The 26,194-nt window shown below is 38.8% G+C and overlaps 1 protein-coding gene across 2 annotated transcripts; it reads left to right on the top strand.

The window, feature by feature from the left end:
* The first annotated feature begins 878 nt into the window (after window positions 1–878).
* Window positions 879–25,532, top strand: LOC122781480 (regulator of microtubule dynamics protein 2). 2 transcript variants are annotated; one of them, XM_044045164.1, is made up of 11 exons: window positions 879–949; window positions 3,869–4,323; window positions 10,753–10,930; window positions 11,006–11,108; window positions 12,010–12,070; window positions 18,459–18,534; window positions 19,520–19,597; window positions 20,850–20,948; window positions 22,267–22,320; window positions 22,413–22,493; window positions 23,499–25,532. In XM_044045164.1, the coding sequence occupies exons 2-11, from the start codon at window positions 3,878–3,880 to the stop codon at window positions 23,550–23,552; spliced, it is 1,230 nt and encodes a 409-aa protein (XP_043901099.1). In that variant the 5' UTR covers window positions 879–949; window positions 3,869–3,877; the 3' UTR covers window positions 23,553–25,532. The 2 variants fall into 2 exon arrangements, with proteins under 2 accessions (XP_043901099.1, XP_043901098.1); XM_044045163.1 differs by lacking the exon at window positions 879–949 and adding an exon at window positions 2,080–2,360.
* The last annotated feature ends 662 nt before the right edge of the window (window positions 25,533–26,194 follow it).

Genomic DNA, 26,194 nt, shown 5'->3' with positions numbered 1-26,194 from the left:
AATTCGAGGAATATTTTATTTCTTTCCTTGCGGTATGAGAGCCTGGCCAGACGTGCAGTGGGTGGATAAAAAAACGACAGTGTTGACAATATCTCCTTATCTGCTAGCTTTGACCTGATGGGAACAAGGCCATGGATGGGTGCACCTACCTTATCACCATATCTGCATCTGCAAGGCCAACCCATAGGCACTGGCCAAAGTTTTTTAAACACCGCCATGCCTCCAGGTTTCAGGTGGGCTATTTGTTCTCTGTGCTTGCAGAATGCAGGCTGTGGGTTAAGGCACAATACAGTGTTTAGAGAGTAGGAACGAAACTGCACGTAGTCTTCCCCACATCTTATTATGCAAAGGAAGTCCCTGTTCCCTTTTTTCCGGGCTGTCTGTCTACCTTTCACCTAAAAAGAGTTCATGCACTTTTGCCTAGACAATTAAACATGATCATAATCTGGAAAAACACATGAACCCTTCAAAGTCATCAAATCCCTGTTTTTCTTTTATATCTTTATTGTTTATTGTGTATTTATTCAGATGGTATATTTACCAAATAGCTTATCATGGACATATTTACTGTGCACTGATAAACAAAATTAAGTGAAGAAGTAAATGAGTAGAAAATATCAACACATTCATAAATAAATCACAGGTAGTAACAGAAAAGTGTCGAATCCTTAACTGTGTAATGGTGATGAACCTCGACAACATAGTACATTAGGAACACAAAGTGAACTTTTAGTTCCATTATAACTCTTCTCTACAGCTACATTCCATCTATAACACTAAGAAACATTTGGGGCATGGAAACATTCTATGTTCACTGATTCAGATCCAAGGTTGAGGTAATAAAACTTGTTTAGATACTTTTTTTTTAGTTCCTGTTAAACGTTCCATTAACTTCACGAACCGGGACATAGAACAAATCAAAGAGAAGGGAGAGGAGCAAATCGTCGAGGTGGGTCCCTTTCTGAACCTCTGCATGTAGAATAATGATGAAAAGCTGCATACTTTGTTTATAATAAGTTAGCACTGCAGACTACATACAAGGTATTCTTGGCAGTTGTAGGTAAGACTTGCAGATGACAGTGGAAAGATTCTGCCTGAAAATGAAAATGACAGGTGATTGTCACTCCATTTAAAAGAAGTTATTACTTTTTTAAATGCAACTGTCAATAGCAAGTGGATATTGGCACCTTTGTAGCCCTTATTTGAACAGTGAAGTTTGAACATTTAAGTGTTGTAGTACTCGGTAAACAGTAGATGGTACACAGAGAAACTCTGGCTGCTGTGATAAGGTGTCTTATTAGGTGTTAAGTCTCTTGTTGTGTCTTATTTAAATGTCAAGTCTTTTGTCGGGTCTTATTTAAGGGTTAAGCCGTTCTTTATGTCTATTTAAATGTTAAGTCCTTCGTTATTTTTGCTATTTTTTTGTGTACCTCAAGCCGGGAGTCTCTGCAAAAATTTCATTATGTCCTCATAATGACAATACAAACTTCTTGAATCTTGAAAGGCAAATGCTATATTTTGAGGCGAAGGGTGATTGATCAAGCTGTATCAGCAAGTGGATTATGGATATTCTAAGAGAAAGGAAACAATTTAAATTATCAGTTAAATCATGGTCTGAAATCTCATGTAAGGCTCTTTTATTACTTTTATACTCAGTCATGGTAAATTATTTAAATAATATATTTGAAAATGTTCTTTTGGTCATGGGAAGACATCTAAAGACAGATGATGGTATTAGTGGAAGACGGGAAGGAATAATAGTAGAAGAAGGGGAACAGAATTGGGTTTGAAAGTTTTTTTGAAACAGTGTTGTGACCTGAACGACCACAATGGTTTCTGCAACATCCTTGTGTAGATAAGTTGAATGTACATAAATACAGTTGCATGCATATGAATTGCTGTGAAAAATGATTTTACTGTTGCCGATGCCTTGGGCAGATCAAAGCCTGGGTGAAGTATGAAGCTGAATGTCCAATGTCAAACAGAGCTGTCCTATGCTCACATGTTTCGTAGTGGTTAAAATAGTCAGGCTTCATTTGGTAGCCTATATTTAAGTGGAAAATTATCTAGGTCACTGTTATATTGATTCTGAAGATAGAGAGGACTGGACGTTGACATTTCGAAGACACTCTCCGTTCATTCCCAAGGCAACGTGGTTGAATCTGCGATGTTATATCAGCAAGAACTCATTATTTTATTAATTTATGAATTGACTGATTGCAAGAAAACTAAGTTAGGTAGGTTTTGTGACATTGGCGAACGCGCGGAACACTTTGCTATTGCTTATGTTCACGCACGGAGCCTTTTGATTGTTGCATCGGGGAGCTGTCAAGCCATCACAAGTGCCTCCTACTTTCACAGTAAGTTCTCTGTTATTCTCCGTTGTACTGCTAATTGAACGAAATATGCTTGTGTAAATGGTCAAAATTCTCTGTTTGAGAATGTTTTAACTGTCTAAAGTTACTGAGCCACTTTGTTTTAGTGCCTTTGCTACCGTTTGCTGTTGTTAGCGTTGTGGAAGCTGTAACGTAGAGCTAGGAGCAGGGTCATTAGCAGTGTTATTAGCAGGGCTATTTCAAGTAAATGAAACCAGTATTACGAGTAGGTCTCTGACATGAATATCTAGTTGAATATCTAGTGTTTTCAGTCTGTAGTAAGCTGCTGTGTGCCCGATAGCTATTTCGCATTCTTAGTAGTGTGGTAGTATCCAAGCATGTAGATCAGACATCAGACACTGTGAACAGTTGGCTATATGTGTCTTTTAAGCGACATTCAGTCTGACTTGTCTGAGTAGTAAAAGTATAAGTTTGAATAATAACAATTACGATGGCTGAATTCAAACTTTAAAGATGTGCATGCAACAGGATCTTCCGTTGTGTTTCAGTATCTCCTTCCTTCTTTCTTTACGTTTTCAAATGACAAGGACCTTTTCAGGACATAATACAGGATGCATGAGGTACTGTATTAACATAGACACAAGATTAATGTTTTCTATTTGGAGGGGGCTCATGTTGATGTGTCCCTGTACGTCTCCTTGAAAGATAACATGTACACGACTTTCAAAGTCATCACAGATTCTGGCACTTGTTGACTTATAAGCAGGAAAGTATTTGTACACCAGATTTTCTCTTGGATGAGTTCTCATCAAGTCTGTCAATTATAGATATGCCTAATTACAAAATTCAGCATTGATACTGTGATGGTACAAATCTATCTGGGCTCTTCCATTTTAATCAAGTTTCTAGCAATATCAACATTGTATTGGTGTGTTCCATGTACAGTAAGGAGTCAAAATATCCCTAATTTCTAATGTGTAACTGCCAAGAGTTTCTGCTACACAGCCATTTCCACAACAGCAAACATATGTACCCATGGTAGTAGCAGTATTCAGTCTTTTGGAATCTCTGGTGTTTGTCTGACTGTAACAATAATAACTTGGGCAGTTTTAATCCAATTTACATTAAACTCAGCAAGGTGTTGGGGGTAAATGCACCTCAAGCACATATACAGTACATACTATTTTGATAATAATTTATGATTTAGTTGCAGGTTATATAAAATAATATGTTTGTTCTTCTACATTGAGCTAGACCCCACGTATGACCACTAAATAGTTGTATTATACTCAATCTCACATTAGCATTATCAATATTATACACATAATTGATAATGCTAATAATTTTTTTGCATCCATTTACAACACTCCTTATTTTGACATTTGTTTGTTGACATTGATTGTTTGTAGCTTCACCAAATCTTAATAAGACAAAGTATTTTTCAAATCATTAGTAGTCTGTACTTTTGTATTATGCATCTTCTGTTTATAGAAGTGAACAGTCAGTGAACTGAATTGTTATATTTTTTTCAGACCTCTAGGATGGCCCAGGCGGACAGCAAGGTGCTGGTTCTGGGAGCACTGGCTGGAGTGGCTGGTGTCAGTTTAGCTGTGATGTGCTATCAAGGTTTTCGTTCAAGCCGAAGACCCTCCTGGGCTGGGTACCGCCTCAGCCACACTTATGAACAGGGACCTGATGTCATGTTGGTGGATGGTCTAAGTCCACTTGGCAGTCAGGCTGAGGTGCTCGAGCGCCTCGAGGCCCTGATCCAGTGTGTGTCTGAGCTGAAGAATGAGATGAAGGCATTGAAAAGTGCTCTTCCCTCACTTCAGGACCAAGTCAGGGAGGAGCTAATGGGACACGGTGAAGTGCGTAGAGCCAGCCCTCTACACAGGACCACACCAACACGGAGGAAAAGAGCTACAAGTGCTGTCACTAGCACCAGAACTCAGGGTCGGAGCTCGGAGGAGGCAGAAAGTGAGGGAGGGTGAGTAGTTTGCTGCCCAATGTTATCCTGTACTCCTCACCAATGTTGTACTCAAGTCTAAGTCAAGTCCTGATTCCTCAGTGCTTCGAGTCGAGTCCCTTGTCCTTAATGCTCGAATCATGAGTCACCAAAGAAAAGTTCTCGTCAAGTCTTTGTTGTGTCCTCAGTTTTCGAAGGCTGAGTCATTAAATTTGAATGGCTCATTTAAATAACTAGAAATTTAAATAAATAGAAATTTAAATAAATAGAAAATACTGAAGCTTGTGTTTAAATTTTTATTATGCAGCACTTCTGTGATAGTGGTAGTTGGACATAATAATTTAATAATAATTAAAGTTAAAAACAGACTTTTTGTTTTTCTGGTGACATCTGATCCACAGCCAGTAGCTTAACAGAGATTTCTCTGTGCTGACTGCAGTCGCTATGATTCTTAACTTAATAATCAAATTATGCTAGTGTTATGCATGTTTTCTTACTTATGTGATGAGTTTTTTTCTACATTCCAGTACACACAAACATGATAACCATTGCAATAGATATAAAATATTAAATTGATTTCAGGTTCATTGCTACTTTTGGTCTTTATTGCTCAGTGTGTGAATAAAAAAAAAATGTGTGACGCTCCTACTGTACCAGTAAAATTGCCTGCCCATTTTATAAAATATATTATAATTTTGACAGTATGTACATTGGCCTCAGGTGCTGCAGAGAACATCAGACTAATTAAGCGCTACATGCCAAGTCACCCACCTCCACCCTCAGCTAAATACGTTGATTTTATTCCAACCTTGAGTAACATAAACAACAGAAGTGTTCCTTTTGATCGAAGTACCATTTAAAGGTCTCATCATATGCAAAAAGATATCAGCATATGAAGATGAAGCAAAGGATTTAATGCGATTAGCAGTCAGACAGACAGGCACATGATTATATCTTGTGAGACTGCAGACTCCTCCCTTTCTCAAGCAGTCCTGAGAACTACAGCGGCCTTTGCATATCAGAAAGGATGTCATTCCTTTACATTTCCTTATTAGCTTCCTCTTCAAAGCACAAAAAGCATGCACTGGCTGGTTTGTCAGTCCATGTAAACCAAGGTTCTTTTCTACATTTACATAAGTCTTACCAAACTTTTTTTTTTTTTTTTTACTTGAAGCAATGCAAAATGCCAAGGAAACACTGCATTCATATTTTAACCACACAGTATTTAATTGTGTGATGAACCTGCAGATCAGTGCTGAATGACTCCTCCCAACCTCTGACACTGTCGTTTTGATGAATCAATTGCCCAAGAGCATTTTTTTACATGAACTAGGTCATCTGAATAATCCAATCCAATGTGTTGCAACACCTATGTTCTCTAAGAATCACAAAGTTTGTTTTGTTGTTTTGACATTTGTCATTTAGTGTTGCACATTCTTCAGTTATGTCATATGCACCATGTGTGCATAAACACAACTAAATGGTAAAAAAAAATGTAATTTACAAAGTACAAACCTTTTTAATTAGATTCCATCTAAAAGTGATTTTATTTAATTTTTCAGCAGTAGAAGATATTTGACCTGTGTCATGTGTCAACTACAACATAAAACCTTCATGAAAAACAGAGCTATAACCTTAAAATTATTTCGGGATGTAGGTTTGTTGGCATTGAAAGTGTAACTTATAGAAATGTTAGTAACACCATATCATATGGCTCTTATTTTAGGACAAATGAACATCTCTGTTAATCATACCTTGTGTTACATCACATCCTCATTTGCTAGAGGAGCAGATGGAGGTGCAAGACACCCTGAAGCTAATGCACTTCACAGGTTCACTATGGTTCACAAAGTGACAGTCGTTGGCTGCATCAAATGTTCTAATTACAGCTCGAGCTATTATGCTTTAAAAGAAATCACATCACGGACACACCTCCCATAATTTAAGAGCCTTTCCTGCCGCTCTGTTATTTGTATGAGCAGAGGGTGTGTGGGAATAGTGCGATAAAAATTCCAGCCCCTCAGGGAATAAGTAGCGTTCCCCCAGAGGAGCCAGTTACACCCCTAATCCTCACATCCATTTAAATGGCTCTTTGTATCTATTCAACAGCATTGGAAGTGTTTGGAGCACAATATCATCTTATTAGAGTTATAATTCTAATCACTGTATGTTTGTGGAAATCCATACCATTTAAATATATATGGTGAGTCAGTTTATTAATTCATTTGTTTAATTAATTTAAGTTTCCAAAAATGCCAGTTCAACTTTTAGTGGCCTTACAAACAAACCATGTGTTGAGGCCTGTTGAATTTTTATAAAACTAATTTACATTAACGTATATATACGTTAATGAGATTTTTGCCCTCCAACAAGGAGCATCGTGTATGAGCAGGGCCTTTAACACATATTTCCACTGCAAGCTGTGTGTATCTATTTGTTGGTAAGACAGAAATCGTATGTGTTGTTAAATAAAGATAATTACACATCATTTTTACAATAACACAGTACAGTGCTTATCTGAGTGTGTAGCAATGAATACCACAGTGCTACCGAAGAAAAATACACCAAAAACGGAACAATCATTAAGACGTTATGTGTAAATTATGTTGCAAGTGTAGCGTATTGTTGATTTAAACTTGGAAAATGTAAACCCTTCCACTGTAAGGATTCAAGTTTCATCTGTTTACTTCATTGACTCCTCATATGTCACAACTGCTTCCTCAGTGATGTTTCTCTACAGACCCATCAATCACCCTGTCCAGGTGCCAAGCTGTCAGGGCCTCACTTTTAAGTGTCTTGTATGAACTTGTAATTCATTGAACAGTTCTCAGTTTATTATCCACAGCACACCTCTGAAGCTCAAGGACATGACTTTTTTTATTTCCCCCCAAAAAAAATTACATTTATGGCAAAGGATAGTTGTTGATTTAAGCAGATTTAAGGTGCATTTTTGTTTAGCAAGGGGCAAGCCTGATCAACACACACAGAAATGTTAAGAAAGAGAAAAGAGAGCTCATTGTCTGCTCTGTGATTAAAAGCTTTAGTTTGTCTCCTCTGTGATGCCATGGTTCATGCTGCTCTGCAGCTGTCTGTGACCAAGACATTCAGAATTCTATCCTCAGATTCATACCTCAGTTGACGTCTTTCAGCCAAACAAACATGTGTTGACTTAAGAGTACAGTGTGTCCCAGTGCTGATGCATTCCGTTCTGTTTTATCGTCTGACTGATATCTGTTGAATTTATCTCTGTCCACCTGCATTTCTTATTTATGTTTGCCTTAATGGTCTTATGATCTCAAGGGTTAGGATTAGGGTAAAGTCTGATGAAAAACCATCATGCTCCCGGTCTGCTCTGTTGTTTAAAATGCTGAAGTCTAAATTCCAATTATCTGAGTTTTTGGCCTTAAAATGTGATTGGATTATGAATTACATTTTATTTATACGTCTCCGTGCCAAAGTCAACTATAGTTTTCGGGTTGTCTGTCTGTCCATCCCAATCTTGTGATATTTCAAGAATGCCATGAGGGAATCCTCTTACATTTAGCACAAAGGTTTAGTTTAGTGGCCAAAGGTGAAATGTCATGGTCACTGTTGCCTCAGAAATCACACATTTTTTGCCTTGTTAATGTGAAATCAATGGAAGGACGTGAGGGAATCTGTTAAAGTTTGGCACAACTATTCACAAAAAACAGATTAACTGCTCCACCTTGTGCAAGGACATATTCACATTAGATGGCCATACACACCTGGTCTGTATAGTCATGCTGAGGATGAGGATACATTTGTAGACTGTGCAAGTTACTCTGGAGCCCAAATTCCTTTATATCTTTGCCGTGTTATTTCCTGTTTAAAGTAGTTATTATTCACATATCAGGATGGTACTTGAGAACTGGCTCCAGTTGAAAACCGCTACCATCTTATACACATCATCAGAGTTGTATGACTTTTGAGCTTATCATTTTCTTTTGTTGATGCCTAAGTTGTTCCTGCTCACAAGGTGGATTAAGACGCTCCCAGTTAGATTAAATCACTCAATTTCAACTAGCAAAAATCTTAAAATATACCTGAGTTGTTAGATTCCAAATTAGTTTCAACCTCCTTATGGCGTGAACATGTGAATTGTCACATTCATTCTTGACGAGCAGTGTCATTGTTTGTTGGAGGAGATTTCCACCTGTACTACTTATCACAGTGGATGAGGGAATAGATAGAAAGAAAGTGATGCCCAGTCATGTTGTCAACAGGTGGCTCAGCCATGGATTAGTAGGAAAGTGTCACTCTCTGCCTAACCTATAGGGGGCATGTGGAGAATAAATAACTAAACCCCAATCAGTTGGCCATTGACAAAAGTTGAAGAGAATACAGTGAAAGCCTTCTCTTCCTGCCCTGTCCTGTCACCACAGCTACACAGACTGAATAAGCCAGGCTGCATGTTCCAAGGCCTGGTGATGTTGGGATGGTAACTCTGGTTTGTTTTGAACAGTGTAACCTCAGAGACTGCTGTTGCTAAGCCTCATCGAGAGATCCTTCATTGCCCCCTGGGGTCTGTCTACTGAAAGGGTGATCTCACTTTGTGAGCTCACAGTTTGTTAAAAATGAAAGTTAAAGAGCCCATCTGTAAGTTTTTGCTATTCATATTTAACCACAATTAGCAGTAGTAGCTGTTTTTGTTTTGCTTTTAAATCCAACAGAAGCATTGCAAGTTCTGTGGAGCTGTCTCAAGTGTTGTGGAGCTGTGAAATCAGATGTTAGCTTCCTTTAGCAGGGTTAATCTATTTATCACTAGTTTGTTGAGTCACTGTAGCATCCACTCTTCCCCTAAAAAGTAGCCCTGCTCACAGGAGGTTATATTCTAAACTCTTGTCCTGTGAATGCAACACAAATATATTACACATTACATAAGCACACACTATTACAAATAGATCCTCTGCTTCTTTTTTCCCTTTCAGCTTGTGATTCATGACCCGTGGAATGGCGTGACAGGAATGCGCTGATCATTCATTACTGTGCTGCTTATCTCTCCAGCTGCACTGAGTAAATAACTGCTGAATGAATAAATGAACAAAAGGTTGAATGAATTAGGGTTGAATGAATGAGTGAGTGAGTGAATGATTGACATAGGTCTCAATAAAGTGACTGTCTTGTTGATGCACTCAAATGCACTTAGATACACTATCTTGCAAGTTTCTGTAACATCATGTGGCCAGACAAAAAAGAAATGCCACAACAGTCAGATTAAACACAAAAGCCATTCACATTGTTTAAGCTTAAATGGTGTATTGGCCAATAAATGATGTGAGCCTTGCCAGCAGGTTTAATAGTTTACTCAGGGTTGGTGCAGAGAGCAAGGCTGTAGGAAAGGTTACAGTTACGAAATGTCTATGTTCAAAAAAGCTAAATGTCCGCAAACGAAAAAAGGTTTCATTATGCACATATGGTGTTCCCATTACGTGTCCTTAGTGTGGTATGGCCTGTAGACTATGGAAGCTAGAATAAATCTTTTTACATCTGTTATCATTAGGATTGGGTATTATTATTGGATTTCTATTAGGGTAGAGAGAGAGAGAGAGAGAGAGAGAGAGAGAGAGAGAGAGAGAGAGAGAGAGAGAGAGAGAGAGAGAGAGAGAGAGAATCCTGTATGTAACATTAGTTTTGTGTGGTGGTTTCATTCTACATTTCTTAACTTCTTTAGTTGTCACATGTAGGAAACCATAAGATAAACCCTATCAAAATGTACACTTATTTTAATAAATTTTCCACTTTTGTTTATGTTCCTAACCCTAGTAAATCATAGCAGTCAGGGCTAAAGGTGTACGATGTGGGTGGAGTCAGGAAGCAGCCTCAAGTGCGAAACAACATTTGGATCTACAGTACTTCTGTCTCTTGCTCGCTCAAACACGTTCCTCCAGAACCATGGCTCACAGCCCGAAATATTCCCTTAACCACTATTGACGCACATGCACCTGCTGCCAAAACTTAATCAAGGCTTTTTAAATTTTTCTGTCTTTGATTTCTTCCTGTACTTTTAATATTATAGCTATTTGTTGTGCTGCTGCTTCTTAAGTGTTATCCAAGAGTTTTAGTTCATAGGACTACAGTAGTTGAGATGGTACCATGAAATTTTTATATGGGTATTGCATGCCACACCGTAGCAAACAGTTCTCTCTGTGTTCATGTAAACATTTGCGGGTATCCATGTCAAGATGTCAAGCTAGCATTTATAAACAATAAAGTGATGCACTTATATAAGGCCTTAAAACATGACTTTGATTGGTCTGAAAAACTCCTTCACTTAAGTGTTTTATTTTCACCTCACAAGTAGAAGATGTTTTTAGACATACTTGGACAGAGGCCATTGTCTTTAGACAATGTGGCGAAATTTAGGCAGTTAGCTAACAATATCCTCCAACAGGAAATTGTACCGACGTATTATTGTCTCTTTTGTTGCAGGTATATAACTGCATTGACAGACTCTGAGGATGAGGAGCTTAGTGATGAAGAACAGAGGGTCGAAGAACAGCCTGCAGACAAGTTTTCAAACTTCCTTGAAAGGGTTGACTGTTTGCATCAGGGCACTGAATCTGAAAAAAGGGATGCTCTCAGCATCCTTTTGGAGCAAAAAGAGGAGGTGTTTTAAAACTCTGTATATTCTCATTTTATGTATGTTTATGTTGCTGTATCTAACACTGATGTACTTCTGTAGTTCGGACAGGACTCTGAACTACTTTGGCGGCTCGCCCGAGCTTACTGTGGTCTGCATGACCTCAGCTCCACTCTGAATGAGAAAAAGGACTACGCAGAAAATGGTAATTTACTAAACCCAGACTTAATGCCTCATTAGCCAATTATGTGGTACAGAGTCATAACCACTGGATAAACCTCAGATGTGAGTGTCTCACCTAGAGAAACCTAGATCCATGCAGTTCTCTTTGCTTGCAGTGACCAGAAAATGACCACAAGTGTAATTTTTATGTGTTGTATGTTGTTTGCAGCGATTTTTTTTTCCAAACAGGACACCATAGAGTCAAGTCAGCTTCATGATGACAAAACATCTTTCTGCCACAGGCCCTTTAATAGCAGGGCATGATGACTTTCTGTGCTTGTCTTGTGTTACAAGCAAAGACTTTTTTGCAGCCAATGGTAATGCTTTATTTCATAAAATGAGGCTGTTTCTAATTCTGCATTTCTGAAGTTCAGACTGGATTAACAGTACCTGTTTCTCTGATCTATCCTGAGGCTGTGCCTCTAATCAGAGCTAGCCAGGTACCTTCTAGTTCCACCTTTGTCACTGCATTTGACAGTGTTTGATACATTTAAAACAGCAGAGCATCACAATTAACATTTGTTTGAATATTAGTGTAGTTAATGTAATGAGAAAATGAGACACTTTCCACTATGTGATGAAGGATTAAGGTTAACAAGGGTTTTTGATCACAGTTCTGGACCTCTTTGGCATGACTTTGGTCTTCTCTTTCTGTATTCATGTCAAGTCACTGTTTGTATTTGTTTAATCCAGTGCCTGGTGATGTATCTTGATGTATGTTGTGTACGCTGTTGTTTTGTTAGACAACGCACCTTTTGATTCTGCTAATCCACCCTCTTCATTTGTCATGCGGAAAATGTCAGAGGTGAATCAAGTGTTTTCAGTTTTGTGTTAAAATGGAGCGTCATTGCAGAATCTGTTGTCTGTCTTTCCTTTCTTCTTAGGAAAGAAAATTGGCGAGGAGGCAGTGAGACTGAACCCTACCAGTGCTGAAAGCCATCGGTGGTAGGTTTGATTTGATTCCTTCGATTCATATTTTATTGTTTAATTGATTAATTTTTTGTCAGTAAAGTCTTGTTACCATTTCAAAAGCAAATCCATTGGCTATACTTGAAGATGCAGTTTGATGACATGTGACTGTCATTAAGCTCTATTATTGGAATCACTGATGGTTGAATTTGACTGAATGAAAACATCAAACCGGTACTTTCCCCAGATTGGGTAGTTATTTTGAGCAAAGTGTCTGGAGCAGCTGTTCCTTGGTGTTTGACTGGATGCTTGACTCTTGCATTTCTTAGGCAGTTAAGCAAACATAACCTTTTTACTTTTTAAGGAAACTCTTTAGAAAGTACACAACATTTACCCTGTAGGTCAAATCAAGGCAGATGAAAATATACAAAGAAAAGTGCATATTTTCTCAAATAGGTTTGAGGTAGTTTCAGGAAAGTATTGCTTCATGCTTTACAGACATGCATGGTTGTAAGATAATAGTCATCTTCCTGCAGATCACCCCCTCCCAAGCAACTTGATGGCATCAAATCCACTTTCAGGAATGTAAACCATTTCTCTTATTGTTTACTCCCCTCTTACTCACTAAGTCGTACGTCAAGCCTGGTGACATGAATCGCAGTTGCCGATATGCAGACCCCTGTGGTTCATTCCCCACAGGAACACTGCTCATGTCAAAACCTGACTGCTGTTCATATGCTTCCATGGCTGGAAAAGAGACATAGTGATTGCATCAGAGGGAACTCTAAGCTCATATTTGCACTGTGAGGATTTGAAGACATCGGCAAAGTCTGCTCCAAATATAGCCTCAATAGAGTGAAATTACACTTCAAAGTAGATTTGAGTACCTCACAATCAAGCCAGCAAGTGCATAATGCTTGAGTTTAACCGTGAATTGCCTTTCTCTTGTGTATATATATATATATATATATATGTATATATACGTACATTGTATTCACTGAATTTTTTCCCCAGTCACTTTCTGTTTATGTGCATGTTAAAGATTTTCCTGGAAATCAGGCCCAAACTGCCTGGTCAAAGCCTGCAGTCCAGTTTACTGAGTTCAATAGAGGATACTTAGTATTAGCTCAAATACATACCTCAGCACTCAAGACATCTAGTAAAATAAAAGGCTGTGTTTGTTTAGTTAATTAAGAGCAACAGCTTTAAAGAAAGCTTAATGCTAAATCCTATATCCTCTAATGGAATTTGTAAAATTCTCAAACCAAGCAGAAACTTTGTCTAAGTTGAAGGGACAGGGCAAAGTGGGTAAAGCTGCACTTAAAAAGGGGAGGAGGCAAGGACTGGGGATAGTGCCAGGCAGTGTTTGAAGGAAGTTTATGTCTGAGGTAACTGTTAACTTGGTGTTCCGATGCCGTGAGAAAAGTCACCTGTTTTCCTTGAATGCCGCCCAGCTTGTCATAATGTGACAGATGTTGTTTGTATGTGTTGCAAGTCACTTCCTGCTCTACCACCGAAACTATTCACTGAGACTTCCAGTAACTGGGTGGCTTTTTAAACCTTTTCATGATAATTTTATAAAATCAAAGTTTTGATAACCATGTTGACTAACCTAAAGAGTAAGTTAGTACTCATCTAAATAAACACAGTAAAGCAGGACAGGAAGTGGTGAGATCCTATTGAGAGCCACTGCAGTTTCATGAGTAAACAAAGACGAAGCCTTTGCGTCGCTGCATGTAAAGAGCTGTTAATGGACCCAATCAACATTTGTGTTGCTGTGTATGAGCCTGCTGTCGTATTCTCAGCATTCGTGCTAAGGCACCGCAAAGCTGGCAAAGTTTCTCAATAGGCAAGTACAATTGGATGTGTTCCAAAACATTTATTAATAAACTCCCCAAGTGTTTCATGTGTGATCATACAGACAAACTCATTCATGATAAACCAGTTTTAAATTGTCAACTATCCAATAACTGTTAAGCTATTCATTTTCATATGTTTAAAGCAAGTCATACAACTAACCATATGATTCAGAAAGATTTAGTTTATTTAACCTTTGTGAAATTTGTTTTTTTGTAGAGAGAGTAGATTCTTGTAGCCAGTGAAATCTACTGATCTAATGCATTGTCTCTCAGGCCTTTGAGTGACACATTAGCTGGTAGAGTGAGGTGCACTGTGACTTGTGATATTTAAAAGCTTCTAAAGTCCTGTACACACAAGAACAAGTTAATTATTGTATGGTATCAGCTTTTTATCCACCCTGAACCTGCAGTTTGGGAGTCCTAAAAATTATATTTTTGGGAAATAGGTCACAGAGTGAAAATTAATCTCAAAACTTCACCCTTAATTTTTCTAAAATGATGTTGTAGCCCCACCACTCTAACCCTTTTCCCTGTGAGAAGTCACAATATTGACTTCAGTACCTGTTGTTTGACAAGAGAGGCAGTAGATGTATCACCAAACAACATTACTAAACTATACATTGGTTTTTACCTGAAATATTTTGTTTAGGGCTTAGTCTCAGAGTATGCACCTTCACCTCTCATATTTCATTCTTCATAAGCACTCGAGTAATATGCAGCTGTCATTGACCTTTCTAGTAAACTTTCTAGTAAAAAATAGCTGATGTGTGTGTGTGGGGGTCACATGTGAGAGTGGAAGACATATACTCGGACTACTTGAGTTCTTTTTATGACAATATGAGTGTGAGCCCTGTTTGTATAAATTCAGTGGGATGGCATCTGGGAGATCTGATTGGCTCCTGTATCACTGGCTTTGTTTGTAGGTGCATGTTCAATTATCCCACCATGTGAACTCAGTTCATGTAAATCCCTGACTGCAGGGCCTCTCTGGTGGTACAAAGGCCCATGGATTAAACAGGCAGCCTAAAGCAGAGCCAGTCAGAGGAGGTAGAATGGTGTCACCGTGGCAGCATTGTGCTGTGTTCCCTGTAGCTGTGGAAACCCTGTGCATGTGCATGAACTTTAGCCCACGCTGTTCTTTGGTCTCATCATTGAGGGAACAGTTGACAAATGGGAAGAAGTCCAACCTCACACTATCTGCTAATTAGGGATGAGGCAATGTGAAACTAATTACAGTCATTTTTATTATATGCAATAATTGTAAAAATCTGCTCTTAAATTACTTGACCTTACACTTTGTTTTTTTGGCAGACTGTAGGGACACAGGCTCTGGCTTATGCTGCTTCCAAATAAATCAGTGTGATTATATTTTGATGATTAGACAGCCATTTAAAGTCGCTCACATGAAATAATCTATCCCCAGTCATGATTTTTCTGATGATGGAAATTCACCATTGTAAAATTATAGTGAGCATATCTGTCCCATCCCTACTGCTAATTCTGCCATTCACTGCATATCAGCGCACTTCTTGCACATTGTCCTTGAATTCCTCAAGTTCCTCTTACTGTTTCTGTACATGTTTTGACTTGGAGTCTTGCCTGGCCCTATCGGTCTTTGAATGTGCTGTCTATGTTTGAATTTGAAGGCTGAAATCCATCTGCTTTTTCCGCCTAGCACCTGACACTTAGGCCCTTTTGTTTTTGCACAGTAGAGTGAGGGATTTCACTGAGCCGCAGTAAAACGTGGACTAAGCTTGGACAATTAAGTGTTCTGTCCCTCTCACGTTTTGCCCCATGTCTTGATTTGCTGCTACCTTTCATCCTCTTCTTGTTATTTCTATGTACACCTAGAATACAGAAGAATAGGAGGAGGGTGTACTCACAACTGCCAACTCCACCCAGTATAACTCGTCAGGGGAAAGTCCAGATGCCAAAATGAACCAGTACTCTTACATGCTGCTCCACTCACAAGTACCTCTGTCTTTGGCACTCTTGGATTTACATACCTCACAGTAAACAGTGCCAGAATTGCCACATGCTGAATAATGTTAAAGCTAGCCAATCAGAGGGAAGCAAAAATATGTCTCAGTATCTTGGTAGTTGAGCAATCTCTCCCACAGCCCTCACCCAGGAAATGTTCATTAGGGACCAGCATCGACTGGTGCAAATCATCATCATGTTTTACATTACATTACATGTCATTTAGCAGACGCTTTTATCCTTCCGCCCCATCTCTAATCCTTTTTTTTGTCTTTTTTTTAAGGCCACTTACTTCACGATGATAACCTGTAAAGCTAGTCATTGTCAGAACAAATTGTTGTTGCACTCTCTCTGGGGCCACACAATGGCCATTGCGGTCACTCCACACCCTGACATGCATAAATGTGCCAGGGCCCCTTCAGCACTGCTAGTAGCTCTAGTTATCAATTGTAATTACTATTCAGCGGTGGAACTGGTTTCATTCTGTTGTATTTTATCATAGGGAAGGTAGTCCAGCCCCTTCCAGCAACTCTGTTGCTGCTGCAAAATGTTAATATCAGCTTGCTATCATGCGTTCAATTATAATGTGAACATACTGATGACACCTTGGTTAAGCATGTTAGCATGCTGACCTTTGCTAATTATCCCAAGTCGGTATTATGAGTGTTAGGAGGAAACTTTTTATTGGTGCTTCTTGTCGTTTTCAGCCAAGGAGTTGCATAGTAACATCAGACTTTCCCCACTTCTCAGGTCAGCCTTCAGAGCTGAAAGGACGACTCTAGGCCCATATTTCTACTGTTGATTGCCGTCTTATCATCTCGCTTTACTTGTAGCTGTTATGCTTTCTGCCTTCCCTTCATCAGTCGTGACATAAAACACATCACTCTGTGTGCAGTGTGGGAATGTCACCACAGACACAGACACAAAACCCTGCCATAGTGAGAAACACAGAAAGAGCACGTATGGAGCTGATAGGCGTAGTCAGCATTGTGTAAACTCATCTGACAATGGTTTGAATGTAATGGACATTCACTTGTATTCAAAAATTGCGCACCACAAGTAGAATGTCTGAACACCAGCTCATCGGATGTTGACCCCATCTGTTACTTCCCATTAAATTAAATTTCTAATTATTTGCAGCTTCTGATCTGATGATCTGTTGCTTTAATTAAACCATATCTTGCAGTCATATTGTGGAACAGCTGGATATTATGAGCAACTTACACTGTTTGTACAAGAGCTCAAATTGGGATTAAATTGTCGATGCCCACTATAGAACTAAACTTTCTTCTGAGCAGATATTTAGTCACTAGTGATATATTTGCTCAAAGCCTTGACATCCAACAACTGTCTGTTTTGATTGAAAACCACACAGCATAACTGCAGGCAGATAGCATCTCTCCTCCTGTTATGTTGTAGAGCACTCCACTCATCGAGCAAGTGGCTGCACCCTGCACCATCTTAAGAAAATAAACACAGCTCTTTTCTTGATACTTTTACTGGCAATTCATTGGCCATTCTCTGCTTTCCAGAGAATATTTATTGCATTTAGAAATGATGCATGCGCTACTTGTCTTATCACTGTTAATTTTCCACACCACCCACGTGAGCGGTTATAATGCCAAACATACTCACATGACATTTCAGCTAATTTCACCTCCCTAAATCATATTCATGTGTATTTTTCTTCCTTGCATGTTTTGTTCACTTACTAGATTGAGCAATATTGACTATAGTTCAATCATTTCTTGAATGAAATAGAAACCTATAAATCCAACTTTATCTTAATTAACTGTGTAGTTATCTGGTAGTCATGTAATATAATGTGATTTTTTTTTTGGGTGTCTTCATTTGTATCAACATGTTGTACCTGATCACTGTCCAGAGTCAGGTTGACTCCAGAGAATAGTAACCCAATTCAAAATCATGCCCTGTTGAAAAATCCATTCACACATACAGTATCACACGCAGTTTTGATTCCATCTACCATTAGCACCACCATGTCAGACTTCACTGTCAGGCGACCTTTGTGTGTGCTGATCCTTCAAATAAAAGGTGTTTATGTCACTCGGTGGCATTTGACAGAGTACCAGCAGGAGTGAAGCAGCCTTCCAGTGAAATGTCTTTGATCAGCGCTCTCCTCCACAAACCCTCAGCGTCATGGTGGCTTACAGACCCCAAAACTAAAATTGTGCCTTGTTTCCCCCCTCCCAATGGTCCAAGTTGGTACATATATTAATTGGAGTGGCTGAACCATTTCCAGTGTTGGGAAAGTTTGGGCAGAGGAGGAATAAGACTTTATTCAATCAAATAAAAGTAACCACCAAGTGTATTTAGATATGTTTATTTTAGATATAAAAGAATACGTAAATGTATTATGATTTTAGCAAATTGCTTAACCAGTCTCTCTTTACAGTCATATATGTGGTTTGGTGTCACGTTCCATTAGGAACCACAAATGACAAGACTTGTTCATTTGTTTGGGGCAGTTTCATGTGTGAAAATTAAGTATGTAAAAGTGACAGATGATGAGCCAAACACCATACTTGCAGACAGCTGGTCATCGCACTCTTCTCTCTCTACAGGTATGCCATTGCATGTGGACTGATGGCGGAATATGACACGATCCAGAACAAGATAAAGAATGGGTACCTTTTTAAGGTAAGTTGTTGTCTGGGATTGCACTTTTTGAAAATGTCATTACTACATACTCACACTATTATGTGCGCACAATTTCAACAACAACAACAAAATGTCTACAAGATATCTTTTGTGCATTTAGTGAATTAAATTGATAAATTAACAACCTGCTAATCTGAATGTATTTACTTGTAATTAAGTAAGTATTGCGTTTGTTATGTATGTTTTTGTTGTCCACAATTTTCCACACCGTGGACAAAAAAAGTTTAACCTAACCATATTGGACATTGCATATCACATGTGTTTAGGGTAGGGGTCATGGCTACACCAATCATTTCAGTGCCTCCTACAGCCATTCAATTACAAGACATGTATGGAACAGCATGTTGCGTTTTATCTTCTGTCAGCAGCTTCCTACAAACACTTGACAGGTGAAAGAGAGAGAGATAGAGAAAGAGAGCTGCAGTTGGACGATATACACTCAGCACTCTCATTATTATCTATTAAAGTGAAAGGAGGGACACTTGGTGTGGTCCTCAGCTGCTGTAGCCCATGACGTTCCTCTGAAATAATCAGACCAACAACCATGCCATGGTCAAAGTCACCTTTCTCCTCCATTCGTAAGCTTTGTTTGAACTTCAGCTATGTCTAAATACAATGAGTTGTCATCATGTGATTGGCTGATCAGATATTTGTGTTAACATGCGGTTGAAACAGATGTTCCTAATAAAATGGACGGTGAGTGTGTCTATATATAAAAACCTGAACAGAGCGAGCAAGTGGAAAAGAATGAGGGAGGGAGGTAGAGTGTGTGATAACCATGAGTGTGTGCTTGCTTGGCGAGATCACGTGTGTGTGAGGTGTTTGTGAAATACTTGTGGGTTGGTGAAGCAGGACAGATCAGGTCAGAACAGAAGGCAGTGAAAATAGCAGCCGTGTCATGAATCAACAGTGAAAATCTTCTCCCTGTCTGTGTGTGTGTCTGTCTGTCTGCCTGCCCTCCCAGGATCATGTGGATAAATGCATTGAGCTGAAGCCACAAGATCCAACATCCTACTACCTGCTGGGCCGCTGGTGCTACAGTGTATGTGACCGTCGCCACACACAACACATAAGCCACTCTCCACCCATGGTTTCCTCCGTTCTTTCCCACTGTTTAGATTTCTCTGAAGTTTATTTTTCCATTTGTGATATTTGCAATATATTATTGTTCTCTCAGAGTCGGCGTTCATTTTCGATATAGCTCAAGATTGTTTCTTTATGCATCAGTTATTTCATCTCCTCCGCTATTTAAAAAATATTGTATGATGATGATGAATTATTGCCATTTAGTTGTAAAGGTTTGCAGATGTCCTACTGTTGTTCGGTTCCCCTGTTATTTAACGAGCCGTTTATCACCTAACTTTGTGCCAGTTGTCAAACTAATATCCTGAAAGAAGGAAGGAAAATATTATGAATCTCTGTTAGTACTAGAGAGGCGGTGAGTTACTGTGCAAATTGAGTTGAACATTAACACCTGATATTTTACAGGCTCTTCTGTGTTGTGTTCATGTTCAACAAAGATTTACTGTTTGCATTCAGCCAGCGGTTCCTTTTGAAAGCTCCTGTTATGACGCCAGAGAAACACTACACCTGCAATTAGACATTGCTCTGATGAAAGGTGTAAAGCAGGAACATTACACGTTTGACCTGGGCTTTTTCTGGCTGTTTTCGTCTTATGAATGTCAACAGAAAAGTATCAATGGAGGGAACACGTGTTCATAGACTAACTCAAGGTGACAAGGTGTAGAAGTGGTGTCCCTTTTTTTGTCCAGAAGTACTTAAGAAATTAGGAAATGCATTGAGTTTATTTCAGTTGCTAAGAGACACTTTCTATTGACCATGTTGCTGCAATCAGGCCCACGACTGGAGATTTGTTTTATAGCTTTGAGCGACTGCAGTTTAACTTCCAGTTTTATTGAGAGAGCATTTATTTCAGTAAGACCCAAAAGAAGTCAATGGTTCTGGAAATCCTATTCGATTGAAACTGTGTAATGTTTGTAATTTCTGTTGCTTTAATTTGATAACCGTTAGTTATCACAACTGCAGCTTGTTTTTCTGACCTCCTGTGCTTTAATATCGTCTCCTTGCTGCACTGAAGCACAGGTGCTGTGTTGGGTGTGTGGCTGCGGAAATAACAAAGCAAATTTTGGGCCACACCCAATCTTTCACTCGTGGAAAAAGTGACATAAGTGTAACACTATTAGCATTCAAGCCTGGAAGGTTGCCTTAGCTTAATCAATCAGAATATGAGACGATAATACACTCTCAAACTCATTTTCAATATTGTTTCGCAGGTCGCCCAGTTGTCGTGGATTGAGAGGAAAGTTGCGGCCACGTTATTTGGAGAACCTCCAAGCGCTACAGTTGAAGATGCACTAAGAAACTTTCTGAAGGTACATTTATTTTAATGTACCTTTTTATGTCAGTCCAGGGAAAGTTTGACCTTGTGTTTCTATGTAATATTTGTCTGAACTGAAGCCCACATAAAAACAAAAAGTGTGCCATCGCAAAGAGGGCTGAAACTACCCGAGTCATTTAAAGGTCTGGTGTGCAAGATAGCGGCTTCCATAAAGCAAGGCCTTTGCCCAAATTCCATATTAAAAGGCTTATTGTTAGGCTATAAAAAACAACTGCTTTTATTATATAAGAAATCTCCAACACTTATTGAGTTTATCTGTGTATCGGCCCAGTTACTAAGGCCCAGTCTATAGTTAATTAAGATAACTAGACGATGCTTGTGCTCAGGTCAGGACTGATGGAGAGGCTGACTTTACTTCTATACGGTTTAAATCAGGGGTCGGGAACCTTTTTGACTCAGAGAGCCATGAAAGCAAAATATTTGCAAATTTATTTCAGTGAGAGCCATATAATATATTTTAAGACTGAATTTAACTAAATGTGAGTATAATAAACCTCTGAATTTATTCTTTTAAATAATGTTGTTATAATACTCACCATTAATGCGACTTCTGGTTCTTGTGGACCCTTTTATTGGCAGAACAGCAAGACTTTCTTCGCGCAGTGTGTCACCAGCAGCATATCTTGCAATCACACTGAACTGCGACAAATGACTTACGTCTGTTGACTCATCCAAAGCCAGGGAATAGAACGGTGCTGCATTTATGTCATTCACTTGCGTTTCCTCCACTTCCAAAATCGATGGATGGATTAAAACAAGTGATAATATTTTATGTTTTATCTGAAAAGCCGAAATCTGCGAGCCAGATGCAATCATCAAAAGAGCCACACCTGGCTTGCGAGCCATAGGTTCCCTACCCCTGGTTTAAATGATTTCATTTTCTCTTCTGAGCTGTCATGGCAGATGTAACGTATTGTATCCCGTTTGTCCAGCGTATACCAAAATCACCTTGTCACCCTGTTTGCAGAGGCTCAGTTGGTAATCCCACATTTTGAATGTTTATGTAGTTGAAAAATTTATTTTGCTGCTGGCCAATATTTTTTTACTTGCCTCCTCCTCAAATGTTTTGTATCTCACTCATCGTGTTGTGGTCCTGTTATGACATGTTGCCCGTGACACTACAGGAAAGCCTCAAATACATGCTGCAGGGCTATAGCCAACTGCGTTTTTCCCAACTTGTGGTTTTCTTTTCTTGATTGCTGCTGTGTTGGAAAAATGGTGATGAGTAAAAGGAAAATGTCTGTCTTGTTCTCTGGCTTCATAATGACCCTTTAATCTGTGTTTATATTGAGGTTGAGGAGCTTCATCCAAGATATTCTAAAGCCAACTACACGTTTCTAACCAAGGTTAGTACCACAAACATGTGTACTTTGGGATTCTGCCACAACTGAACAATACGTAAACTGTTTTTTTTTTTTTTTGTTCTAATCTTTGACAGTGTTACAAGTACCTGGGGCAGATAGAAAAGGCGAAGAAGATGTGTGAAGATGCTTGTTCAATGAATGCTGTCTCCAAGGAGGTAGACTCCATCTCAGTGATGTTGCAGTGCTGTATTTAAAGGTCCAGTGTGTAAGATGTAGTGACCTCTCATGGTGAGACTGCAGAGTGCATAAAACAAACCGAAACAGAGGACTCATCGCTACCTTATCCATGTGCACCAGGGAACTATGTTGCCCTTCACATACCAGAAAATAGATTGCTCCTGTTGTTTGCATAAAAAAGCTTTTACTTCAAAATGGGAGATTAAATCAATCTGGATGCTTTGTCCATTTGTCTGCTGTTGAAACATACGACAACAGCCTCCGCAAAGCAAGACTCTTGCTTTGAGTACATATTGTATATTTATTTAACCACAAAGTCCCTTGCTTGAGATAGAAATCACTTGTCCAAGGGAGACCAGGCCAACACAGCTCACCAATTCCAGTTCATAAATAATGTTAATACAAATTGGGAATGCACAATTTTGGACATTTTGCCAATATGCTGATCTATCTGGAGTGCTTGGGCAGAACCCATATGATACCCATCTATATGTTTTTCCTAGATATAAATTTGCTTAATTGTGCAAAATAAATGAACGTAAAAAGATAATGGTTGTAGAGCGCACCAGCATAGGAGTCAAGGAGGTAGCAGCCTGTTTAGCCGACTGTTTTAGTCATCGGTCATATCAGCAGATCTCGGCGTGTTTACCGATATCCGGTAATACATTTTAAATGCAATCTCTGCCGATAATATCGTGCATCCCTAATATAAATTAAACAATACATAAACAATACAGAATATGAAACAAGAGTCAAACCAATTCAATTAACACAGCTGCAATTTTTTGTCACAACAAATTTTAACTTGGATTTCTTGTAGTTTTTCATTATCAAGCTTTAAAGTGTTCTGAAACATATTAATTCTAGTGTTATTTAAAGTGTTTTAGTTTCTGCTGATAAACCCACTCTGAAGGTCACACACCAGCAGCAGTTGTTTGATCGGCTGCTTGAATCTTAATTTTTAACTGATTCTTTTCCTTCAGGATGAAGAGGCACAGAAGGAGCTGGAATATCTCTGTCCAGCACTTGGACTGTGACGACACAAGCCCGCTATAGCCCAAACACACAGTGCTTTTGGAAGAGAATGTTCCATGTGCGGGGTGGGGTGGGGGGGTCGAGAAGCGGTCGTGTTTATTCACTCTGTGAGTGAACGGTGGCTTTGATCACCGACACAGACTCCTGTAGTCACAGCTGTCCTGTGTACTTTTAAATCAGACTATTCTAATCCTTTTGTCACGTAACACTTTACATTACAGCGCTCTAACAACCTGCTAATAGTATAGTAATACATACATACATATGTAATAGAGAGGTATCATTGTGGTATTGCCATCTTATTTCTTGGTAATATCAGTGGTAAACGTGTGGTAATAAGCCGATAATATTATCGTAATACTATGTCGTAGTAGTATCAAGGTCATAGCTCGGTAATGAGAAATATTATAAGACACGTGTGTTACTTCACATGAAAATATTTGCAAAAACAATGGCTCATTACCAAGTTGTAAGTTGACTATATAAATAAGATGACAGTACCATAATATTAATAATGATTGACTAACAATTATTATTATTATTATAATACTATTACCACACAGTTACTGTACTGTAATGTGAAGTGCTTCGTCATCATGAAAACATCACATATGTAGTTGTATTATTTATTTTTCATCTCATCAGTTTTAAATGAGTTTTAGATGAGCCGTGAGAAACAGTAACATTAGAATTTAGCGTGCTAGTCAGTACGTACTGTAAATCTAGTATGTAGTATATTCTCCTCAGGTCTGATTGTGTTGCGTTTCTTTGACAACAATGGTGTCTCGTTTTTTTTTGGAAAGTGACCCATTGGTTCTAGTTTTTGTCTGTGTCTGTGTGTGAGTGCGCGACTACTCATTCAAGTGACAATAACAAAAGCACATCAGACAATGGTGCAACAGAGATTATGGTCTGCCATGACCAGTGGTTGACCTCCTGCCGTCATTCAGACCAACGCCGTCATGTTGGGCAGCTACATTTACACGGCAGCGTTCTAAAACCCCTTGATCGTGTGTGTTGACGACGTTTGTCCTTCAGCCCGTGTGATTATGATTTCACTCCGGTTTATGAGAGTGATTCAACATGAAGGCACAGTTTTCTGTTGCCATGGCTGCAGGAGGTTTGATTACTGAATCGTTTTGAATGTGTTTTGTTTATTTAGTATTCAAAAGATCTTTAAAAAAAAAAAACATGTAAAAAGGGTTTAGGAGCATCTTGAAGGAGCTTCTTGAATCTTTTAATTTTCCTCATTGTTCTATTTTAAGCTCTGGCTATGGTACACTTTATTTATTTTTGCGTTGATTTTAAGTATGTTTAATTTGAAGGAAATTGTACTGAGAGCTGATCTGTTTCATTAATGAACATCCAGCGTGGACCCGTTCATTTATAGAAGGATCCTATTCCATTGTATGTATAGTTGTCATGTAATTAGTCCAGTTTTATGTTGATTTTAGGTTTAACTAAGGTTTCCATCAATTTAAATAACTTCCCGGACTTTCTATTGAGCATAAACTTGAGGCTTCATTAGTACATTAATAGTCAAATATGAGATAAATTAAAGCAGAGGAGGCAGATCGTTGCTTTTGCATCATGAGATGATTTTACAGGTCAGATGATGGTGGGTGGATATTTGATTTTGTGACATTCCTATTTGTTTTTTTGTCTTTTTAATCCTTTTACAATCCATACTATATTTTAACAATTTCACTATGTGTAATGACATCTTCTAAAGCTATACCTGCATTGTAAGAAATTACAAGATGGTTTTTATTTGTCACCTTAACAGATTTTTTCTGCCGGCAACATGAATGTGTTTGATTTCTTCTTTTTTTCAAATGCCAAAGTGAGTAAACATTCATCAAAGCTTTTTTGAAATGTGACACACTACAGAGAGATTATACTGTATAGTGTTATAGTCAGTATTTACTCGCTGAATAATAATAATAATACTGGCTACTGTAATTAAATATGTGTGATCCTGATTACAATTGCCAGTTTGTCTTGTGCTTATATGACCTTGTTTGTGTTGCCGCCGTTCCTGAGGAGAACCCTTTCACAAAAACATATGAAATCTGTACCTTCTAATTAAATCAGGATTTTATTTTTTATTGATCTTTTGCCACAATCAACAAAACTGTAGCGAGCAGGCTCCTGCATGCGTGTAAATGCTTGGGGAGTTTTAAGGTTTCCCTTCCCCTTTTCCCAGACAGTACATTTTGTGCCAGGCCAAGGGAATTAGTCACTGGATCAGATTCAGGCCAGTGTTTCACCAGTCTGGTCATGTTTCAGTCATGCACTCTGAATAGGTGCCTCCCAAATGAGCACAGGTGTTTGTTTATACAGTCATGAAAACTCCACCTTTCTAGGATTTTATTTGACTCCTGTGCACTAATTAAAAACCTACGGTGACACCGCTGCAGAAATCACTTCCAGCTGTTTTCTCAAGTATGAACTGTTGTTTCATATTCTCCCACAGTCATCATTCAGTGCGCTCCACGTGTGATTGCATCTAATCTGGATTGTCTGTACATGCTTGTGTGCAAGACCAGACCTCATGCTGTGAAGCTGGAGCTGTCACAGTTTCTTTCTCATGAAGTCCAGTTTCTGAGCAGGAAATACAGTCAACACTCCTGAGGTTTTCTTT

The sequence above is a fragment of the Solea senegalensis genome, linkage group LG15 (assembly GCF_019176455.1).
Source record: "Solea senegalensis isolate Sse05_10M linkage group LG15, IFAPA_SoseM_1, whole genome shotgun sequence".
NCBI lineage: Eukaryota > Metazoa > Chordata > Actinopteri > Pleuronectiformes > Soleidae > Solea > Solea senegalensis.
This window is presented reverse-complemented; position numbering and strand designations above follow the sequence as displayed.